Raw genomic sequence first — 22,817 nt, 5'->3', positions numbered from 1 at the left:
GGATGAATGTGGGCAAGAAGGTTGGACAGGTTTTGATTGTATAATGTTAAAAAAAAAAAGTGAGAGAACTGGTAGTGCCAGATAACACTTGAGGAAGTGATTATCTTAGCACTGAATCGATTGAGACAGCAAGTAAATCATACATGCAGCACTTTGGCACCCCCCCCCCCCCTTTTCTGTTTTTCCCGGGAGCTTGACTGATATGAGAAAGATAAATGTCAAGCAGTGGGCTGATGGGACTGGCAACTTGGTAAGGTTGAAAGGCATGAGATTCCTGGTGATGCAATTTTGTGCATCGATCAGCTTTATCTTGCTCATACCTACCTATGCAAGGTATCGAGTTAGCTATATGACCTTGCATGATAATGTTGATAGAATGTGCAGCGGAAGAAGGGAAAGTGGAAACACAGGAGGGGGAGAGAGAGAGAAAGATGGAGAGGAAACACAGGTGAGAACCTGCTCTCAATATCATCATCAAAAGGAATACATGTCCCGAGCAAGAGGGGAGAACCTCGTAAGTGAGGGACTGCAGCTAGACATGCTAGGCAAGCAATGCAAGCAGTAAAATATGAGGGAGGCATGCCGGCTATATATACCTCTACATGAAGGCAGCCGACTAGGGATAAATACCTCCACGACTGGGGAAAATCCCAAGACCATAAAAATGGGGAATAAATATGGGTAAAATATGAGTGAGGGGTGACCAACCCCTCTGACTAACATGGTCAGCCCTAGAGGCTAAAATAGGACACCAAATAGGAAGCCAGCAAGTAGGGGATGATGTCCAACAATGATGTCTAACACCCCCTCTCAGCACTGGATGCTGAGCAAACTCCAAGAAGCCAGAGACGCCGTCCTCGATCAAAGATGAAAGACTGCAGAAACAGGTACCAAGAAAGCTCCACAAGCAATCTCCTCAGCAACTCAGCGGCAAAAGCAACAGAACAAGCTGCCAGGTACACCGTTCCTCTGGAAGAAAACAACCATATAGGCTGTGACGTGCTGCTCCAAATAATGGTTCCAAACCCAAGTGTAAGAACACTCCCCGAAGTCGAATGTCGTGTATCCAGCCTGGAGAAGGTATGAAAAACCTCAAAACCAACCAAGAACAGATCCTGTATATAACCAATCCTGGGAGTAGCAAACTGCTCCTCACTGGAACCCTCAAAAGAAATAGAGTCAATCTGCTCCAACTCTGTACCAAGAGTAGCCAAATGCTGTATAAGAGCATCCTCTGAAAAGGTCGGCATCGCAAGATGTAAAGACTCTGTAGAAAATATGGGGTCCATCTGCTCATACTCCATAACATGAGTTGCCCAATGCTGTACATAAGTACACGCCACGGAGATGGGCATCGCAAGATGAAAGGACTCCACATCCCCCTCTGAAAAATGATATCGTCGGACAGGTACAAGCCCAACCTGATTCTGATCCAAATCCAAAAAACTCTGAAAGTACCACTGTGCCCCAGGCACGGTTAGCAACCACAGATCCAAAGCATCCCACCGGGTCCAAAAAACCATCCTCCAAAACAACAAGCCATTAGAACTGGCAGGGGGAGGGGCATCCTCAGAAGCATCACAAAGAGAGGCAGAGGTAGACTCCTCACAATGAGGAAGGGAAGCAGGAATATAAACTGCAGTGGCAACAAAGTCCTCAAAAGTATCACAGATAGCAGAAGACTGTTCCAGAAGTAGAACCAAATCCCACGAATTAGCAACAGATAAAAAAAAATCCATGTGAAAGGATCATACCGCAAAAGGGCAAAACACCCTCCTTGTTCTGCAAATACTGCAAAGAACACAAGCTCGGACAAAATAAACTCTGCTCAGGATCTCTGAAAAGATCACTGCTCTCCTCCAAATAACTGTAAACTCCTGTCAAAGAAGAATGTCTCCACAGATACAACACAGCTCCCGAAACTGATCCTCAAGTGAAGTAGCTGGAGAAAGGCCCCCTCTGAGTGTAGAAAACTCCTGTGGGAAGCAAAACGCAGCCAAAACACTGCTATCCAGCAAAAATAGCACTCCACCGCCAACAGAAGGCAAGGAACATGTAGAAACCGGGAAACCGTGTAGGCCAAGAACAAAACACAGGTATAGATGCTCCAAAATCAGCAAAACGCTGACTGAAATCTGAAATTCAGAATCCTCCTCAAGTACCAAACGGCCTCCAAAGCCACAATCCAATCAAGAAACCCCCTCTGCAAGTGATCTGTATCCACTGGAGAAGAAAACGCAGCCAAACAAGGGCTACAAATCTGAAAATTCAGGCCAACCAGTGTCCACACCTCCTATGAGGAAAAACGCTGAAGAGAAGGTACCTTCGGGTCCAACAGATGAAGCCCAGTTGAAGGTAGAGCTACCAGCAAGATCGGTTCAGAAAAAACGCAGCAACCATGGCTGCAAATCTGAAAAACGCAGAGGTATAAGGGGCTGTAGAATGGGCTGAATCTGGAAACGCAGAAGAAATAGGTACACCCAAGCCTCAGATCAGCAAATCAGCATCAGAAACCTGTAGAAGAAGAAAACGCAGCAAATATGCTGCTACTGGCCTGTACAAAACAGGCGACCAGCACTACAGGGGGGATATGAACGCTGAGAACTGCTGCAAACTGCTGTAGACAGCCACCTGAAGAAAAACGCAGCAACCTATGTGCTGCTGCCCTTGCTGAAAATGCAAAAACGCAGGTCTGTCCAGGGGCAGAAAAAACGCAGATATGAAGAGGTATAGGAGGGAGCATCCAACGCTGAAAAACACCGGCGCTCTGATACCATGATAGAATGTGCAGCGGAAGAAGGGAAAGTGGAAACACAGGAGGGGGAGAGAGAGAGAAAGATGGAGAGGAAACACAGGTGAGAACCTGCTCTCAATATCATCATCAAAAGGAATACATGTCCCGAGCAAGAGGGGAGAACCTCGTAAGTGAGGGACTGCAGCTAGACATGCTAGGCAAGCAATGCAAGCAGTAAAATATGAGGGAGGCATGCCGGCTATATATACCTCTACATGAAGGCAGCCGACTAGGGATAAATACCTCCACGACTGGGGAAAATCCCAAGACCATAAAAATGGGGAATAAATATGGGTAAAATATGAGTGAGGGGTGACCAACCCCTCTGACTAACATGGTCAGCCCTAGAGGCTAAAATAGGACACCAAATAGGAAGCCAGCAAGTAGGGGATGATGTCCAACAATGATGTCTAACAAATGTGGCATCAAGATCTTTGTTTCCATTTTTGACATTTTCAAAACATTTTGAGGGTTGTCATTGTCATTTGTTGGGATGTTTTGACAACTTGACATCAACAAACCATTTAGCAACATTGGCTTGAAACTTGTGTGCTGCAGCCTGCTGCTTAGATGCTATATAATAATAATAATCATAAAAATCCATGAATCTTAACCATGACACTATCAGGTTTGTTTGTATACATTGGCTACTGCTATTTTCAATATCTTTCCAAAGAAAACTTAACATTTGTCTCCTTTGTGTTTTGGTTCTCAGGGGTCTACGTGTGCATTCACAGAGAGCATATTACGCTCATGTGGATATCGAACCGGTCTGTTCACATCGCCACATCTTGTGGACATTCGTGAGCGGTTTCGCTTCAATGGGTAAGCAGAGGACTGGTTTTAGTCATGATTTGGTATTCGATTATGTAGCATTTATTTTCTTGTGTCTTGAATGAGAAAGATGGTGTTTGCTTGCAGGGTCCTAGTTTCAGAGGAAGTCTTTGCTAAACACTTTTGGTGGTGTTGGGATCGGCTTCAAGTATGTCTTTTGGGGATTTTAATCTCTTTAAACGTGTTGTTCATTTTTTATTACTCTCTCTCAAGAAGTGGTCCCTGTAAAACTGGATTTTTGTGCCAAGCTTGAAGGAGGGAGACACCCATGTCTGATGTATGTAAAGCTGCAATAGATCCAACCGGATGATTCGGTTGATCTCTGGCTGTGAGAGGTCTAAGAATGGAGAGTCGAGACTATACTGAAAATGGGGGAGATGGTCCATCTGGCGAGGATAATGATGGCTATGGTACTGATGAGGTGGAGGGCAGTCCAGCCAACCTAACCCACTCCCTCTCCCTCTCCCTCTCCTGATGTAACTGCATAGATGACTCTAGTGCTGGCCTCGGAAGGCGTTCTCTATCAAGAATGTATACATGCTGGATGTAGGTGATGGTTTGAAAGAGGGCATCTATGGCAAGTGGGGTCATGCCAAACTCTGCTAGCACAACCTTTTGTGGCATTGACATCTCACTTCTGATCATACGTGACATCATAACGTGTACCATCTCTATGCTCTTCCAGGTAGCCTCCCCTAGCCCTGGTTCCCAAAAAGCTAAGCCGTGAGTCTGGAGATGTGAGTCGCGAGTCTATAGACGTGAGCTATGAGCCTAGTGTTAGCAGTCATCTCCTATCTGTACCATATTACTCAGTAGGGAGTGAGGGCCTCTGTTGTGGGTGTGCCCGCTCAGTTAGGAGTAGTCTCCATTTTTTCTCATTTTCCATGTTGTTTTCCTAGTTTTGCTAGTCGTGGGGGTTGGCAGACTGGTTCTCTGTTGGCCGACTTCATTTGCTTCTGGCCGACTGGCATGTTTGCTGGCCAACTGATGATTATTCAGTCGTGGGCATTTCTGCTGCTGTCGGCCTGTTTTAGGCTGGCCGACCAGCAGCAGGTGGTATATATACCACCCTTGTCCCCCCACTTCTTATTGTACCGGATCTTGTGTCTATAGCAGAGTTTATACAGCTTCTCTCTCTCCACGTCTGCGTTTTCTTTCTCACAGAAGTTCATCTCATTTCCGCCGTGCATTCCGACATGGTATCAGAGCCCTAGGTGGCTTGAATCTTGGAGATAGTGAGAGCTTGACCAAGGGCACTTTTCTCCCTTTGGGTTTTTCCCCTTGGATATCTGGTGTGAAAGGACACCACCACTTTTATTGTATTTTGATATTATGGAGCTGACTCCCTAGCTTCACACATTCCAATGCAATCCATCTTGTGTCAGCAATAATTACCATCTACTTGCTGCTTGCTGCTGATTCTGTGTGTCTGTCTGTGTGTGGAACCCTAACCTTAATAGGGGTATCAGAGCCTTGCTGTCCTCTGTCCACGCACAGTTTCCATCCGGGGATTTTTCAGAAATTAGTTCTTAATTGCACAATTACAAGACACATAAATTTTTTGGGGCTTCTGTGACTTATGTGCAATTGACACTTAAAATGGCCCATTGGTGCTGGGGTTTTTTTCGCATTGCAAATTTATGCAATGATTGTGTTATTAGGACACTGCAAACTTTATTTGTAGCTTTGTATTTGGGGCAAAACATTTGCACATGACCTTGTGGTTGCCTGGCATTGCACTCCGGTGCATTGGGATTTTGCTTGCAGGTGCTTTTTAGAGCATATTTGGTTGCAGGTGTTTGCATATCTCTTGATAAAGAGATTTCAACAAATGGCTAGGAATACGATCGATATATAAGAGGACAAATTGGATGGCCGTAATTACTCCCTCTGGACTTTCTTGGTCCAAAACCTTCTTGTGGCCAAAGGATTATGGGGTTATGTGTCAGGTGAAGATGTATGCCCTGTTGACACAGCACATAACACGCTTGGCCGTGGTGCACAACAAGTTGCAGTACCTACTCCTCCCTCACAGGAGCATTATCTTTGTGAGTATTAGCAGACACCCACTACTATTCTCACTGGTTGCCAGAGTGCTATGGATGTGGCACGAAATCCCGTATTTCATGCACGTACCAAGCACATTGAGATTCTTTATCATTATGTCAGAGAGATTACATGCAAGGGAGATTAGTTTATCTTACTGCCCTACACAAGATAATGTTGGAGATCTATTTACGAAGGCTTTGCCTACAGAGAAGTTAGAAGCTTTTTGAAAAGCTTTAGGTTTCTCTCATATGGAGAGTGATTTACTACCTTGTACAAGTTCACACTTATTATATAGGGGGGGATTTGAAGGCAAATGCACACTTATGGTAGTGCTACGTGTGAACAGGACCTAACCAAGGACACTTTTCGCATGTGGTTTTTCTCCTTGGATATCGAGTGTGAAAGGACACTCTATCTATTTCTTTGTACTTTCGTATAAATATGGTGGATGGATATATGTGGATGGTTGACTCCATCACCTCCACCAATTCTCACTCTCAAAAATCTAGGTACTCTGTCTATCTCCATCTCTGTGTGTGGCTATGAGTTGAAGCCCTAGTAGACTCACCAGAGGGTATGCAGAGGCACTTGGATACTTTACATGCTTATGCACAGGACAGTGGGTTCTCAGTTAACCTTGGTAAGACCAAGGTTATGGTGTTTAATACTACAGCTCAGTGGGTCTGGAGATCAGCGTCTATTTTCACATATGGGCAGGAGACAGTGGAGTATGTTGACTCATACACATATCTTGGAGTGCTGTTCACTGGGCCCACATTTTCCATGAGGGGGGCAGCAGAGGCCAGATTGACTAGAGGATATGCAGCACTAGGAGGTCTAGAGAGGATGTGCTCACAGGTACAGTTTTAGGAGCCACGCAATAAGTTGTGGCTTTTTGACACGCTGGTCGCATCGGCTATGCTATATGGAGTACAGATCTGGGGGCGTAGCCTAGATCATCACAGTCGATCAGGACGCACATACGATGGATGGAGATCGATGGAGAGACCACTTGTGTCCATGATCTCTAGAATGATTCGGGCTAAGGCCTCGGTACCCCATGAGATTATCAGAGCCGAGGTGGGAGCACCACCGATTGTAGTCAAGGCTCTTGCCATATCAATGTCCTTCATTTATAGCACGTGGGAGCTTCCCCGACACCGGTATGCACGACTTGCTTTAGAGTCCTCTCATCAGCTAGCCATGGAGGGAGACACTTCATGTTGGTATGCGTATATGGCATCCTAGTTTGAGCTCCATGGGTTCAGTTTAGACAGACTTCCACCCTTCCAGTACTCTTTGGAGGCACCCTCTCTCACCTTGATACATTCTGAGATTAGTAGAGTCATCAGACAGGACCTCATTCAGTTGGACACTAGGAGGACATGGCTAGAGCCCTCACAGGAGTTGGGGACGAAGATGGCTTTCTATAGAGACCATCTTCTCCGCACCATTGAGGATGCCTTTATACTTAGACCGAGCTACATGGATACCCATTTGTCTCATGGATTGAGGTGCGCCATTGGGCAGATCCGCACCTCTTCACATCAGTTAGAGATAGAGACAGGCAGATTTAGAGGCATACCTCCAGGGGACAGGATTTGTTAGATTTGTTGGATAGAGCCAGAGACGGAGGAGCACTACATCTGTCGCTGCACAGCATATTATGAGATTCGAGGGCGCTACCATTGCCTTTTCACATAGGGATTTGGACTTGGCAAGAGTCATGAACTATTGTGATGAGCGATGCTTGGGTTTTTATCTCCTGGAGATCCGCACGCTCAGAGAGTCCATTTTCAGGAGTAGATGCCCGACTGGCAGGGAGTCCACACAGAGACAAATTACTGCTTTTTTAGAGGGACTACCCGGGAGGGGACACAGCTAACAGCCCAGCAATGGGCACCCCGTGGGACTCTAGTTGAGAGAGCTATCCAATTGGGCAGATCCAGAAGCCCAAGGGTTCGCGGATCCTCACATCGGAGACGGTGCGTACACCGGAGGATTCAGAGCATCATTGCGAGGCATCGGGCTCATCCGATCAAGCATCTCACTATGGCAGATATCCAAGCCATCCGGCAGAGACCCATGCTAGAGCTCCTAGGATGGTTACCACTCCAACGATATACTGTTGTACTCACTGTCACTTTTGTACTCCCCCATATTCATGTATTCATGTATCCATGTACTCATGTACCCCATTTTGACTAGTAGCATTAGCTTCCCACTCTCCCTAGTTGCTGCTTCCGGATGCTCCCTACTGATGTATTGTAGGGCTAGATACTTACCTTTAGTTCTTTCTTTTCTTTTCTAGACAGTGTATCAGATGTCACATGGTTGTAACTTTGGTCTCATAGGTCACTTTGGCCTTTTGAAGATGTTAATATAACATTTCATTTCATTTCTCTCCTCTCTCTTGCGCTGGCCGTACAGCAGATTCGGGGCCGTTTCGGTAGGCCAACTTGCTCTATGCCTTCTTTAGGGCTGGGTGACAAGCTCCATGTCCTCTACTGGGCTGGTCGACTTCTTGGTCGACTTCTTCCAAGGCAACAAGATGGTGGGTCGTTTTCTCCCAAAGCTTGATAGGGTTGTTCAACTTGTTTCTGGGCAGATTTGGAACTGTTTTTGGGACTGATTTGAAAGCTCTTTTGCGGCTGATTTATGGCTCAGGTTTTGGGGTTGATTAGGCAAGGAATCTGGGGCTGTTTTGGGCTCCATACCGGGCTGTTTTATGGACATTTATAGGCTGATTATGAGCTGGTTATGGGACTGTTTTGAGACAGTTTTCGGATGGCTTTTGAGTGCTATGTTTGTATCTTGGCTCTAGACTGAGATCTAGGCAAGAGAGGTGCTGATGCTTTGTGGAAAATCCGGTGTTGTATGTACCCGCAGCTAGGTATCTTGTAAAAAACTTCTCTCTCTAAATAAAGAAGTTCCTACGGGGGGCCGGCCGCTTCGACTCAATGCGGTATTTTTATATTGTTTATAGTTCTTCCGCTGTGTTTCCATGCTCTGTCTGGTATTTAAAGTGTTGGTCTATTGTCGTACCGGGTTCCCCCGACTTGTGACAATGGTCACACAATGGTTTCAGGCACGTGGGTTCCATATAGACCGGTTACCTCCTTTCCACTACAGCCTTAATGCTCCTCTCCTACAGCTCACCCACCAGGACATTAATCACCTCATCCGTACAAATCTTTCTAGACTAGAGACACACATCACATGGGTAGCACCTGTTGGAGAATGCACAGGCGGAAGCATAAATAGAACGAGAGAGAGTAGAGAGCTTGTTGGACAAGATCACCTTTTATAATAGCAAATAGCTTTACAATGGCAATAGCTGACAGAAGTGTTAAACAATGTGCAAGGGATTGGATGACTGAAGTGAATATGAGGAGCTGCCTCATATAGTAGAGAAATGACTTGGCCGACGGCCTCTACAAACAGGCCAACCAGCTCACGACCTACTACGCAAGGGAAAATACATACAATCCCCAATAAATAGGGACAACCCCATAACACTGAGATGCACTAATTCTAAGCCCCCCTTTGTAGCTCATAGTGAGCAAAAGTCTGAAGAAGATAAGTTGATGAAGATGCAACCATGGACCCTCCAACACTGCAAATACTGGAATCACCTTGGAGAGAGCACTCGCCAACGTGTTTCCTCGAAACAAAATGCCACCACGAACGGCTACGAATTCCCACACAAGTGTGTAGTGAACTCCAAGAATAGATGAGCTGTTGGACACACCGCGCCCATAATCCTCAACAGTGGACGGAAAACACATCATGTCCCAAAAAACCTCGAACAATGAACTCGGAATAGTTCCAGTTCATAATTTCTGCCACACCAAAGATAACCATGTCTTGCCAGATGTCTAAAGCTTGGAACTCCGAATTTCCCATGCACCAATAAGTGGAGCTGCAATCAATCCTCTGGCTGGAAGCACATGGGGGGAAGTGCATGTATACTAGAGAAGTACACCATCTGGGTTCTCCCGAGCCGGAAGCGCCTTGGGAGCCCCATATGTGTTACTAGAGGAATCTGTATACTGTCGTTTGTCGTGTCTTTGCCCTTTTTCTGAGATGAAGACTAGCTGTAGACTAAAACGCTAATGCACCTATTGCTGATTGTTGAGATAGATGAGATATAAATGCAAGTGAAGGCTATTTATATGAACAAGGGTTGGTCGGCCAGCAACTAATGCTGGCCAACTGTAGCATAAAGTACTACACGACTTGCTATTGAATAAATAAAGTAATGATGGTATTTGTCACCAGCTTGGACATTTCCCAGTATGAAAGGGGTCTGGTGGACTCCAGGATGTCTAAATATTTGGAAAGTACAAGCTTTGGGAAGAATGGGGGATTATCCTAGAATACAAAGGACCACACTCCTAAAATTTAGGAGAGTTGGTGCTTTTGCTATTTACTATGAAGTGTTTTTGATGTTCAAGACAAATCTGTTCGAGTTTATAGAGAAAAAATCTTTGGATATCTCATGGATATGATGCTTTTATGGATAAAGTCCACCTCTACTCTAAGGTGTGTGGTTAGCACGGAGTATGTGGTAAGAGTTATGGTATACAAGGATTATGGTATACAGGTCTATGGATTCTTGGACTTCTTTTCTAGGGATTTGGATCCATCCTCAGGTTTATGGATTATGTTTATGACTCCCTTTTACTGGGATGGATTATTCTTTTTGGCTCCCTTTATTTGGGATGCATTGGACTTATGAAACTCATTGTTCACATACCCTGTGTAGTGTTCTCTTGTCCTACGTGCTCTCTTGAAGATTGTTTCTACCATGTGTGGGTGGAACAATAGAGAGCAGATGGAAGGGAACATGGGCACTTCAGAGGGTAATGTTGAGCAGCACATGTCGTGTGTAGTGTTCTCTTGTCCTACGTGCTCTCTTGAAGATTGTTTCTACTATATCTGGGTGGAACAATAGAGAGCAGATGGAAGGGAACATGTGCGCTTGAGAGGGTAGTGTAAATTGGGGGCCGAAATGCCTACAAACTATTCGTGGCCGAAATGCCTATAAACTATGTGTAGCAGAAATGCTTATGGAACACCAGGTTATCTATGCTTGCGAGTGGTTATTTTATCTTGTTACTTGAGCCCACCTCTCATCCAAGGTGTGTGATCAGAGTACCAACACGGAGTGCAAGTGGTAAAGTGGACATGACGCCTGGTTGGCACGGGACTTTTGTCTATGCCAAGGGTCATGTGGACCGATGTCTTGTTGGCAGGAGACTTATTTTGTCTCGCCCATTTACTTGGGACATGATTATGATATTTGGACTTACGGGATTGTTTTGTCTCGCCCATTTATTTGGGACATGGATTTATTTATTTTTAAAAGCCATATTAGAATCACTATGTAACTCGCGGCGGTGCCCGGGGAACTAGGGCCTTTGACACACTTGTTGATACCATCAATGCATATTAAAACACTTAAACATGGCCACAGCCTTAACACATATCCATCATCACTTTGCATAAATCATAAAAGCTGGACAAAACATCCACAAATGCTGAAAATGGAGCTTGCACGTGTGACACCGCATAGAGGCCGGAATGGGCCGATCCCCCCCCCTTGGAGTATTTTATTACCCAAGGAGAATAATATCATGTACAAGCTCTGAGGGCCTTACTCTCCCCACGGGAGATGCCGGATTATCCCTATACAAATGCCATAACACAGCCCAACACAAGGCAACCAAGCCGGAAGTTGGAACATAGGCTGTAGAAATGCCGAGCCAACAATATAATCCATATATCTCTGTGTGGGTACTGATTCTTCCCCAAAAACCACGGGTCTTCATGCAATAGAGAGGGTACATCAAGTACAACTCTCCATTCAGCCGGTATAGCAGGTATAATGGCTGGTACAGCCGGTACAGTGGCTGGTACAGCCAGTACGGTGGCTGGTACAGTAGGTACAGCAAGTACAGAAGCTGGTACAGCCGGTACAATGGATGGTATAGCAAGTAAAGAAGCTGGTACAACCAGTACAAGGGCTGGTACAGCAGGTATAGCAAGTACAAATGCTGGTACAACAAGTACAATGGCTAGAAATCATAATAAATGATTAAATACCCTTGCCTTTAGTATTTCTTCGCGATGGAAGCCTCCAAAACAGTCCCCAACAGCCGGTATTCTTCATGGGCAGCCTTCAAGTGAGAGAGAAAGAGAGTAGCCATCATTAGGGCAACCTGTAACGGTGGTAGAGGCTAGTGTGGAGCAAGAGAGCCTCTATTAATGAAGAGAGAGGGCTCCAATTTATAGATTTGGGCCTCCCATGAGCTAAAATGGCAAGAGAAGGTTACGATGACAAGTGGAGAGCCACACAATAGCTGAAGTGACAAGTGTGAGGCCACTTGTCTCACTTTGATCCTTTTTCTAACAAGTGTCAGGCCACTTTGTCTCACTTTGGTCCACTTTCTTGCCACATGTCCCAATCTAAGAGATGGGTCCTTCCATAATCTTTACCTCTAAAAATATCCCAACTGGTAGACATTCTGTCATAGGCACTTTGCCAACTCTTGGTATCTGCTCAATTCCAGATGTAATGACTCGAACATAATTTCCATCGGAGTCGGGCCAAAAATAGCAACTCTCCTAAATTTTAGGAGTGTGGTCCTTTGTATTCTAGGATAATCCCCCATTCCCAAAGCTTGTACTTTCCAAATATTTAAACATCCTGGAGTCCACCAGATCCCTTTCAGACTGGGAAATGTCCAGGCTGGTGACATCCTCCCCAGCTTCTTAAAAGTTGTCCGCAACTTTAAGCTTCAAGCCATATATTCAAGATATAATCATGTCCCATCGATTGGGCGAGACCAGACAGTCTCAAAAATCCAATATAACTGAAGAATCCATGTCCCAAAGAAATGGGCGAGACTAAATAAGTCTCCATAATACCAATATCAAAATCATGTCCCAAAATAAATGGGCGAGACAAAAACAGTCCCATAAGTCTAGATATCATAATATAAATCTCGTCCAAGAAAGAAATCTCCATAGATATATTCCATCCCAATAAAGGGAGCCATAAACAATGTTTTCCTGAAACCATCTCAAGGCAAACAACAACACCTTTCTCCTTGCATAGCTATACAAGGGTTAGTGAACATTAAAAACACTTCATAGCAAAAGCACTAACTTTGCAAACTCAAAGTATACTTAGCTTTTCTTTGCCAGGTTGGTCATGAAGCCAAAAGAAATATCTCGTCACCATATCCTTGAGATATCCTGAGATATATCTCCATATAGCTTGCCTGTAAGCTTGATAATATAATCCACAATATCCATATGGAAAGAGTGCTAAACGTGTGCACATAAAGCCAACTTCACACTTCCACGATAAAATTCTGTGAATTCATAAATCCTATCAACAAGCTGTCTATTGCTCATGCTCTTGCTTCATAAGCTATGAAGCGGCGGGCCATGCTTAATAGCAATGATGGTAAGTGTGGTCCCCACTCCAGATCTTTTCTCTTCCTTATTGATAGAAGGAAGCCTCCGCTTCCAAGAAAGCCTATGCTCTGATACCAATGTAACTCGTGGCGGTGCCCGGGGGACTAGGGCCTTTGACACACTTGTTGATACCATCAATGCATATTAAAACACTTAAACATGGCCACAGCCTTAACACATATCCATCATCACTTTGCATAAATCATAAAAGCTGGACAAAACATCCACAAATGCTGAAAATGGAGCTTGCACGTGTGACACCGCATAGAGGCCGGAATGGGCCGACCCCCCCTCCCCTTGGAGTATTTTATTACCCAAGGAGAATAATATCATGTACAAGCTTTGAGGGCCTTACTTTCCCCACGGGAGATGCCGGATTATCCCTATACAAATGCCATAACACAGCCCAACACAAGGCAACCAAGCCGGAAGTTGGAACATAGGCTATAGAAATGCCGAACCAACAATATAATCCATATACCTCCGTGTGGGTACTGATTCTTTCCCAAAAACCACGGGTCTTCATGCAATAGAGAGGGTACATCAAGTACAGCTCTCCATTCAGTCGGTATAGCAGGTACAATGGTTGGTACAGCCGGTACAGTGGCTGGTACAGCAGGTACGGTGGTTGGTATAGCAGGTATAGCAAGTACAGATTCCAGAAGCTGGTACAGCCGGTACAATGGGTGGTATAGCAAGTAAAGAAGCTGGTACAACCAGTACAAGGGCTGGTACAGCAGGTACAGCAAGTACAAATGTTGGTACAACAAGTACAATGGCTAGAAATCATAATAAATGATTAAATACCCTTGCCTTCAGTATTTCTTCGCGATGGAAGCCTCCAAAACAGTCCCCAACAGCCGGTATTCTTCATGGGCAGCCTTCAAGTGAGAGAGAAAGAGAGTAGCCATCATTAGGGCAACCTGTAACGGTGGTAGAGGCTAGTGTGGAGCAAGAGAGCCTCTATTAATGAAGAGAGAGGGCTCCAATTTATAGATTTGGGCCTCCCATGAGCTAAAATGGCAAGAGAAGGTTACGATGACAAGTGGAGAGCCACACAATAGCTGAAGTGACAAGTGTGAGGCCACTTGTCTCACTTTGATCCTTTTTCTAACAAGTGTCAGGCCACTTTGTCTCACTTTGGTCCACTTTCTTGCCACATGTCCCAATCTAAGAGATGGGTCCTTCCATAATCTTTACCTCTAAAAATATCCCAACTGGTAGACATTCTGTCATAGGCACTTTGCCAACTCTTGGTATCTGCTCAATTCCAGATGTAATGACGCGAACATAATTTCCATCGGAGTCGGGCCAAAAATAGCAACTCTCCTAAATTTTAGGAGTGTGGTCCTTTGTATTCTAGGATAATCCCCCATTCCCAAAGCTTGTACTTTCCAAATATTTAAACATCCTGGAGTCCACTAGACCCCTTTCAGACTGGAAAATGTCCAGGCTGGTGACACACTATCTCTCCATACAGAGGCCAAGAGGTTCATTGTTCATCTCACCACGCATGTGGATTCATGTTGGGATTGTGAGAGGGCAATTCAATGAACACTCCACTATACACGTGGATTCGTGTTGCGATTGTGGAGTGAGTGTTTCATTGTTTCCACACCATGCTTGTTGATCAGAGTTGGGATTGTATGGGAGAATATGGGAATTGTTGGGATTGGGAGAAAGGATTGCCAGAACTATGGAGAACCAGCTTTTCTGTCACCATGGTTTATGCTCTTGAATGGCACCAGTTTGTGTACATAGCACATGTTTCTGTGCGAGGCACTAGTTTCTTGTGCATGGCACTTATTTAAGTGTCTTAGCACCTGGTTGGTGATTTTCATTGGCATATGATTATCTCAGAGATACACCACCATCTTCAGTGGACATCCCTCACTCCGCGAGATCATGGAGTCCGTAGACCAGCGCAGATTTGGCCAGTTCTTGCTAGAGACACAGCGCCACAGAGAGACACTGCTACGAACTCATACCACAGGGAGAGGTGGGCGAAAACTCCAGCTCACTGATTTCTTCCAGAGATCTATCCCAGTGCCTATCTTGACACAGGAGGGGGTTACACTTCAACGTGCTGTGGACCTCCGAGCCAGACGGAGACCGAGAGCACCAGGCTACCAGACTCCCAGACTACATGAGAGGGAGATCATAGAGCAAAGTTTTTTTTTTATGTAATGTCATGTATGGTTTTTTTTTGTGGCATGGAATGATGGATGATTGGATCATGGATCATGGACAGTGGACCATGGTCTATGAATCATGATCATTTGACATTGATGATGGGTAATATGATTTTTGTTATCTGTGATTCAAAGACTGTAGGCTTCAAATTGATGTTTCCACGTATTCTATGCATTTGGTGTTATTTTTACGTATTTTATACAATATATATTTGAAATCTTGTACATGCAAAAACCTGTAGGTAGGAAACTTTGGGCTGATTTTACGAAACCTATTTGAAACGCATTTGAAACTTTTAGGAAACTTGTTTGGCAAGCTTGTTCATAGATAACTCGTGAAATTCCGGAACTACTGGGCATTGGATGCGAAGTGGGTCGACGAAGATTACTTTAAGGTGTATCGAGAGCTCCTTAAAACATACTTGGAAGCTTTTCAATTGAAAACAATTGAGTAGAAGCTGGGGGAAATGTCACCATCTCCTATTTTTACGGTTGGAAATGTACAAGGGACTCATGGGTGGTACTCATGAGGAGTATGACATGTATGGGTTTACCCAAGATGGGCGGTGCCCGTGAGTGCCCAAGATTTGCAAGGATGGTGTCCATAACATTCTGGTCTTCGCGTTGTGCACGGCGGAAGACTTACAGGTATGCAGATGAGAAGATGGGAAATTTTTCTAGTAACATTTTGCATAGCCATGTGTGCTGGCTTTTGTTTTATTTGTGTGACATGTTTTGTCGGCTTGGACAATGCTTGGTATTTTGATTGCGAATGTTCATGTGCTCGGAAATTATTACCTACTTCACACCAGATTGGACGAGATTTTAATATTTTTATGGTTTGGGCAGACACAAGGAGGAGGGCGCCCTTTTTATCAACTCGTGTAGGTATTTTGAGTGGAGAAGTCCTATTTTTTTCGAGCCGATGCGGTGACGTCCAACTTGGGTAGGGCAATTCCTATCTGGAAATCCACCAGGTATACATAGTTTTTAGTGGGTGCGCCAGATGGCAAGTCCCACAGTACATGGGCTCCTTCAGGAGTACTTGGTCGGTGTCGTGCCCAACTCATGGGTCTTCCAAGGTAATGCCTCAAGGAAGTAGTGAAACTATCTCTGAGTTTGGAGACGATGAAGCTAATGACAAAAGCGTTTCTCTGTTCAAGTCTCAGAACGAGCTTGCTCATTTCTGACCCTGGCTCGAAAAACAAAAAAACTCCTCTTTTGGCAAAAAAAACCTAGTGGATCCTACATGTGGAAGGTGTGTTGGCCTCTCCAGGGCTTGAACAAGTGTTGAACATGCGTGGAGCATGCACTTACGTATATAGGTCCAATCCCTATACTTTTTACTACTAAGATTGTTGGCCCCTTTAATAAGATTTCTTGTTAATCCCACATTGATAAGATAATGCACTTATAGTTTGAATTATGGGTGTTGGATCAATTCTCTTATTAATCTTCTCCTGCCCTTATGATATTTGTAGGCTATGACAAGTGCGAGCCTCCCAATGCCTTGGTTTTTCTCCTTTCTTACTCTTCTTGCTCTGAAGATGTTCACAGTGGAGAATGTAAGTCAATAGCAAGTTTCTTTATATATGTATTATAGATATTACACACACACACACACACAGGGGGTGTCAGTTCAGTCAAGCACCTATCTATCTCTCTCTATACACACACACACACACACACACACACACACCTCTACAATCAAGAACCTATCTTTCTCTCTCTCTACACACACACACCCCTCTGTAGAGGGGTGTGTGTGTGTGTGTGTGTGTGTGTAGAGAGAGAGAGATAGATAGGTGCTTGATTGAACTGACACCCCCTCCTGGGAAGTGTGGTATGGCAGCTACTTGGGCAAGGGCTTGCTGACAACATAATAGGAGTTCTTTGTAGCATCATCAAGTTTGTCGAACTTTTAAGTTTTGTGTAGACTCTTGTAGGTTGATGTGGCTATTCTCGAGGTTGGCCTTGGCGGACGCTATGATGCAACCAATATTGTAAGTGCTATACTTGGGCTAGTGATGGTCTCATAGGTGATTATGCCATTATTGTCCTTGTTACATTATTTATTTTGTTACATCTGTCTGTTCTCACTCTTGCCAAATTTTATGGATAGGTTATCATGGTGCTTATCATGATATTTTAAAGCTGTATATTTTCACCTCATGTGTAATCATCTTCTAGAATGGTCATTAGTAACAATAAGAACAAGAGAAATTAAGCTCTTTGTGCAGAATATGCATGAGAGAGGAAGCTTCCCTTTCTTTGGCCCAAAGCAATCAACACAGTTGTCTACATCCTGAATCTGCTGTGTACCAAAGGCGGGCAGGCATAACACAACATTAGGCTTATTTTGGATATCGATATCATGTATATGTACCATTAGCAAGTCTGAGCATAGGAGGTGAAAATGTTTATTTTAAAACATAATGTGGAGACCAAAAGTTATGATGCTGAGGTGAAAAAGATTCTTGTGAGCAGGAACGTGCTATTTCAGGAGGAACCATATCAGGGAGGAAGGGATTCCCTCCACTGGGCTAATAAATGAGGAAAATCTCAGGTCAAGTGACACTGCCACAGGATTTTCTGCAATGGCAAAAAATGCACAAGAGCACCAAGCGGTTCTCCAAGACGAAGTGCATGTATGATGAGCCATGGCACATCCAGACAAGTACAGTGCAAGGCTTGTTTCAAAATGCACAGGATTGCACCAAGTGGTCTGCAAGACAAAGTGCATGTATGATGAGCCATGGCACATCCAGACAAGTACAGGGCAAGGCTTGTTGCAAAATGCACAGGATTGCAAAAGGCACCCAGGGGTGGCAGCAGGCACCTAGGGAATACCTTGCCCAAGTGTGCACACAGGCGGGCTAGTGAACTAGCTGATCAAGGCTGCCATTACACGCATCCTTGTACACTTTAAAGTAACCGTGGATATGTGCAAGGAACAAAGAATAGTGTTTTGAGTGAAGTAAAGAGATTACACTTGGTAGTAGTTTTACACATGCCACCTGTCTAAGAGCATGCTGCCTAATTGTCTTTTTTTGGGTTGGCCTATCCTACAGGTTCAGACTCCCACTGTTTGTGGAATAACATCTCTCGGTTTCGATCACATGGAGGTTTTAGGTGGTTACTTTTAAATACTAGACAACCCAAAAAGATGTTTGATGCAATTATGGAGAATATTAAAGTTGGATAATCTGCAGGAAATACGCTGGCAGAAATAGCAAGCCAAAAAGCTGGAATTTTCAAGGTATTGAATCTACTGAAGGTACCTTGTAGAGTTTCTAAAGCATTTTTTAGCATGGAGGGAGTCATGTGGCTTGGGTGATTGATTTGAAGTCTTTTGAAGGCAGGTGTGCCGGCATTTTCTGTTCCCCAGCAATCCGAAGCAATGGAAGTTCTTCAGAAAGAAGCTAGAAGCTTATCGGTAAATCATGAAATCCCTTTTTACATGCCAATAACAAAGATGGAGTAGGGGGGTCTCCGGTGGGGCCTCCAGTTCCTGTGGAAATGGGCGAGGCCGTTCTGTGATGGGAACTTGAGGCACAATGGGCGGTTCCAGGCCATCATCCTTCCTGCTGAATACCTACAGTTGGTTTGCTGTTTCTAATTGGAGAAACTGTTAGACTGTTTATGTGAGCTTGCAGAATCTGTCCCAATTATAACTGGCATACTGTTCTGTGCTGTGATTGGCTGAAAACTATGGAATTGTGAGCAGGAAGGATGGATATTATAATGTAGTAGCAGCAGTGTGTTTCGGACTCCAGTCTGCCCCCTGATATTATATTGCATCTTTCTTTAGGTACCTTTTGGGATCGCACCAGCCTTGGAGTCATATTTAGTGGATTCCATACAGCTTGGATTGGATGGCGAGCATCAGCGTGTAAATGCAGCACTTGCTGTAGCTTTATGTGCTGCATGGGAGAAGAAGCTTCAATCAAATCCACGGGTGGCCACATTTGACGAGGTCAGTGGTAGTCTACTTGCCTTAATTCCTGTTTGTCACTATATCCAGTGCAGAACAGCTGACTGACATGGACAAGCTCCAGCCTCTGAATGTTTTGTCTAGTCCTTGGCGACAGTATATGCTTATGTTTTTTATCTGCTGGAGCTTTGGCAGGGTCATCTTCCTGATACTTACCTTCGTGGCCTTGCGACTACCACATGGCCTGGTAGGGGCCAAGTTGTCCATGATGTGATATCCTATCATAATAGTTTCAATGCAGAAGCTTTACACTGTGAGCCCAAATCTGGAAGTTTGACATTTTACCTGGATGGTGCGCATTCTCCGGAAAGCTTGGAAGCGTGTGCGAACTGGTTCTCTTCTGCTGTAATTCAAGGGAATGCAAGGGATAAGGAGAAGAAGAACATTAGGCATTGTGAAGAGACCTTATCAAACGGTAATGGGTATGGAACAGGGGATGGACACTTGGCTAGAGTTAATGTGAGGGCGGTGTCAGATTGCCAGCGGGTGAGTGGTGTTTTTTTCTGTGGGATTCCGCATGTCTGAATCTGGGGGTCCAGTGGCACGCGTGCGTGTGTGTGCGTGTGTGTGTGTGTGTGTGTGAGAGAGAGAGAGAGAGAGAGAGAAAATATAGAAGCTCTGCTTAAGCAAAGTGTTGCATAGGCTCCTCTTCGGTTGGATTCTGATATGATATGGATGGCTGCAGGTCTTGCTATTCAACTGCATGCCAAAGCGCGATCCTAAGTTGCTCTTGCCACACCTTATGAAAACGTGTGAACAAAATGGTGGGCTATTACTCAAAATGATATGACAACCTAGCTCAGTGGCTTGATTCAAACAGAATTTTTGGTTCACGATTTTAACGTCCTGATGCCTTTGGCTTTATTTTTGAGAAAAATGAATGAAACTTGTGTCTGCTTGGCAGGGCTTCACATAAACATGGCTTTATTTGTACCTCCGTTCTCAAGCACAGGCTCAATCGACACACGCAGTGTGTCCGATATATACACCAATGCAATGGAGAGAGACCCTGATTTGTCTTGGCAAAAGGTGCTGCAGCAAACTTGGGAATCCCTTCAAGAAGAATGCTGCAAAGGTAGCGCAGTGGTTTAGCAATGAAACACCATATGGGGATTGCTACTTTTGTTCTAAGAGCTCTGTGAAAGTCTTTTCTGCTATGCCATATTTAGGGTAAAGAATGAAGGAAAGCCATTAAAAGAAATGTAAGGTTAGCTTTGCTTCATTATGGGCCATACATATCCATAACATACAAGGTGAATCTGTATGCAAGTCCAGTTGGCCCAAGTATATATTGCAAGGATATGTTCTGTGGCATGGCAGGCATGTGCTCAATGAGCTAGCCAGGCTTCCTTCTATGATGTGAAGGATGTGTGCTGCATGCTTTTGTGTAAGGCTATTTGTGTGATGCCCATTTTGTTGCTTGCTGCAGGCTCAACTGTTCAGCCTTGTACGGAGTTGGTACAACTAAGAAAGTTCATGGAAGAAGGCAAACATGGCTATCTATATCACAAATGCATCCTTGGTCCTTCTAGTGCTGTTATGCCTTCCCTCCCAGCAGCCTTAAATTGGCTAAGGTGCTTGGCACTAGGGAATCCTGTTGAGCTTCAGGTTTGTCTATACACTAATCTATACATTATTGGTCCTACTAAAGGTGGACTGTGTGTTCTTGATCCATATAGGGTGGTCAAAGGCCAGCATTCCATGTCTATATGATAACCATATGCCTTCCTGCAGGTGCTTGTAACCGGCTCATTGTACCTTGTTGGTGATTTGTTGAAGATATGCAAACAAAGTCAAGGTCATGATGTTATCATCAATACATAAATATAGAGATAGCCATTCATTCTTTTTACGACCCCAACGTTTTTTAGAGGCTCTTGCCTTTGTATCATCATGCCATTGCATGCTACTTTCATATTTTTGATACTCAATGATCTTACATGTTGACTCGTAAAAGTTGGGCATGACTAGGATTAGAGGTGGACCAGACACCTTGTCCAGAGCAGGGCCCTCTTTTTCTACTAACTGTGGAATACCCTTGCTTTAAAACAAGCCAAGGTAGAATGCTTAATTGGCAAGTAAATGTGAAATTTTCTAACTAAAAAAATAAGGTGGTAATCACACTAGACCTAAAGCATTTCGGATTCCTAGACGAGAGGGTTCCATTTCATCTATGACATGCGAATTTAAGAGTTCTTGAGAAATGGCAATGTTATCAAAGCCAGAATATGCAGAAGGTGGGGTGGGTTGGACTAGTTGAGTAATTTGCTCCCAGATCCATTGGTTGAGCTAGCTGTGGACTGGTGTGAGGTACTGGCCCACCTGTCACTTTTGCTTTCACACACCCACACGTCTGCTCTTATTCTTGGATGATCGCAACAACTTGAGCGTTTTGTGGATGATTGAACTTTCCTTGCACACAGTTCATCTCTTGGTTAAGTTAAAGACCATCGTAAGACATCGTATTAAATTTAGACTCTTCATTTCAAAACTCATGGGAAAGCACAGTTTGTGGTAAGCGCCATGTGCTGCTGCGCAAGTCCCCTCCCTGCACATGAGCGCCTTCTGCCTGTTGCCCAGCTTCTCCAATCCTGTTGTCCACCCTCTCTTGCTTGACCTCTCTTCTGCTTGCGAGTGCTCCTGCTCGCTAGTGCACCTGCCCACTGCTAGTGCTCCTACCGTCCACCCTCTCCCGCCCGCTCTACCGCAACCTCTGATTGAGTACCCCGAGTTTTTGTTCTGCTCCATCGATGGTTACATCTCATCACAAAGACCGGATTGCTCACATTTTCACTAAAGAATGGAGATTGCTGGCAGAGCAGCTCAGTGTCGTATTTGTCGTGAGCATGGTCATATTGCTAGAGATTCCCTGGATCCAGGGGCTGCATTAGGGGCAGCGTGGACATGTCCAACAGATGTCTCCCCCTAATGCCGCTCCTGCACCGCAGCATAGTACACAGCGGTGGGTGATGGTAGGGATCGTCGAACCCCCATCCCTGCAGCGGGCTCCTATGCACTCAGTGGAACACCCTAAACATGATGACTCAACACAGAATGAGGATGCTTTTTGTAGTTGGGTTGTCACGGTGATAAGGACCCATTGCAGCAGGAATGTAATGATGATGATACATCACGTTTTCCGGAATGTAATGATGATGCTACACTACACTCCCCTTCTCCTATTCTTGAGAAGGGAAAGGATTTCTCCTCGGAATAGGAAGTAAAGGTGGGCTTCTCCTTGAAGAATTTGTCTTCGCTCACTTATGGAAGACACATTCCCACCTTGAAAGGGGGACCCTTCTTCATCGATCAGAGATCTGATCGCAGCTTTCAGTCCTTGTCTTCATGAGGATTGTCTCATGGAACATACAAGGGCTTGGTGTTTTTTTGCCATGTCATCGGAAACAACTTATCAAGAACCAGGTTCACTTTGGCAGTCACAGAAGGTTCTATGGACATTTTGCTT

At 44.6% G+C, this 22,817-nt stretch overlaps 1 protein-coding gene across 2 annotated transcripts in view; it reads left to right on the top strand.

Moving 5' to 3' along the window:
* LOC147610633 (folylpolyglutamate synthase-like) overlaps positions 1 to 21,458 on the top strand; it is a 30,476-nt gene extending 9,018 nt beyond the window's left edge. For both annotated transcript variants that reach the window (XM_086786139.1, XM_086786138.1), the window contains exons 3-15: positions 3,510 to 3,619; positions 3,716 to 3,776; positions 16,839 to 16,922; positions 17,304 to 17,360; positions 18,429 to 18,489; positions 18,570 to 18,616; positions 18,716 to 18,793; positions 19,169 to 19,333; positions 19,487 to 19,837; positions 20,037 to 20,115; positions 20,256 to 20,426; positions 20,781 to 20,959; positions 21,086 to 21,458. In XM_086786139.1, coding sequence (XP_086642265.1) covers positions 3,510 to 3,619; positions 3,716 to 3,776; positions 16,839 to 16,922; positions 17,304 to 17,360; positions 18,429 to 18,489; positions 18,570 to 18,616; positions 18,716 to 18,793; positions 19,169 to 19,333; positions 19,487 to 19,837; positions 20,037 to 20,115; positions 20,256 to 20,426; positions 20,781 to 20,959; positions 21,086 to 21,175 — 1,533 coding nt within the window. In that variant the 3' untranslated portion in view covers positions 21,176 to 21,458. The remainder of the gene's footprint in view (positions 1 to 3,509; positions 3,620 to 3,715; positions 3,777 to 16,838; positions 16,923 to 17,303; positions 17,361 to 18,428; positions 18,490 to 18,569; positions 18,617 to 18,715; positions 18,794 to 19,168; positions 19,334 to 19,486; positions 19,838 to 20,036; positions 20,116 to 20,255; positions 20,427 to 20,780; positions 20,960 to 21,085) is intronic.
* The last annotated feature ends 1,359 nt before the right edge of the window (positions 21,459 to 22,817 follow it).

This window comes from Cibotium barometz, chromosome 49 (assembly GCF_041138505.1).
Source record: "Cibotium barometz isolate CiBa-2024 chromosome 49, ASM4113850v1, whole genome shotgun sequence".
Classification (NCBI taxonomy): domain Eukaryota; kingdom Viridiplantae; phylum Streptophyta; class Polypodiopsida; order Cyatheales; family Cibotiaceae; genus Cibotium; species Cibotium barometz.
Note: the sequence above shows the minus strand (reverse complement) of the source record. Positions and strands in the feature narration are given on the sequence as shown.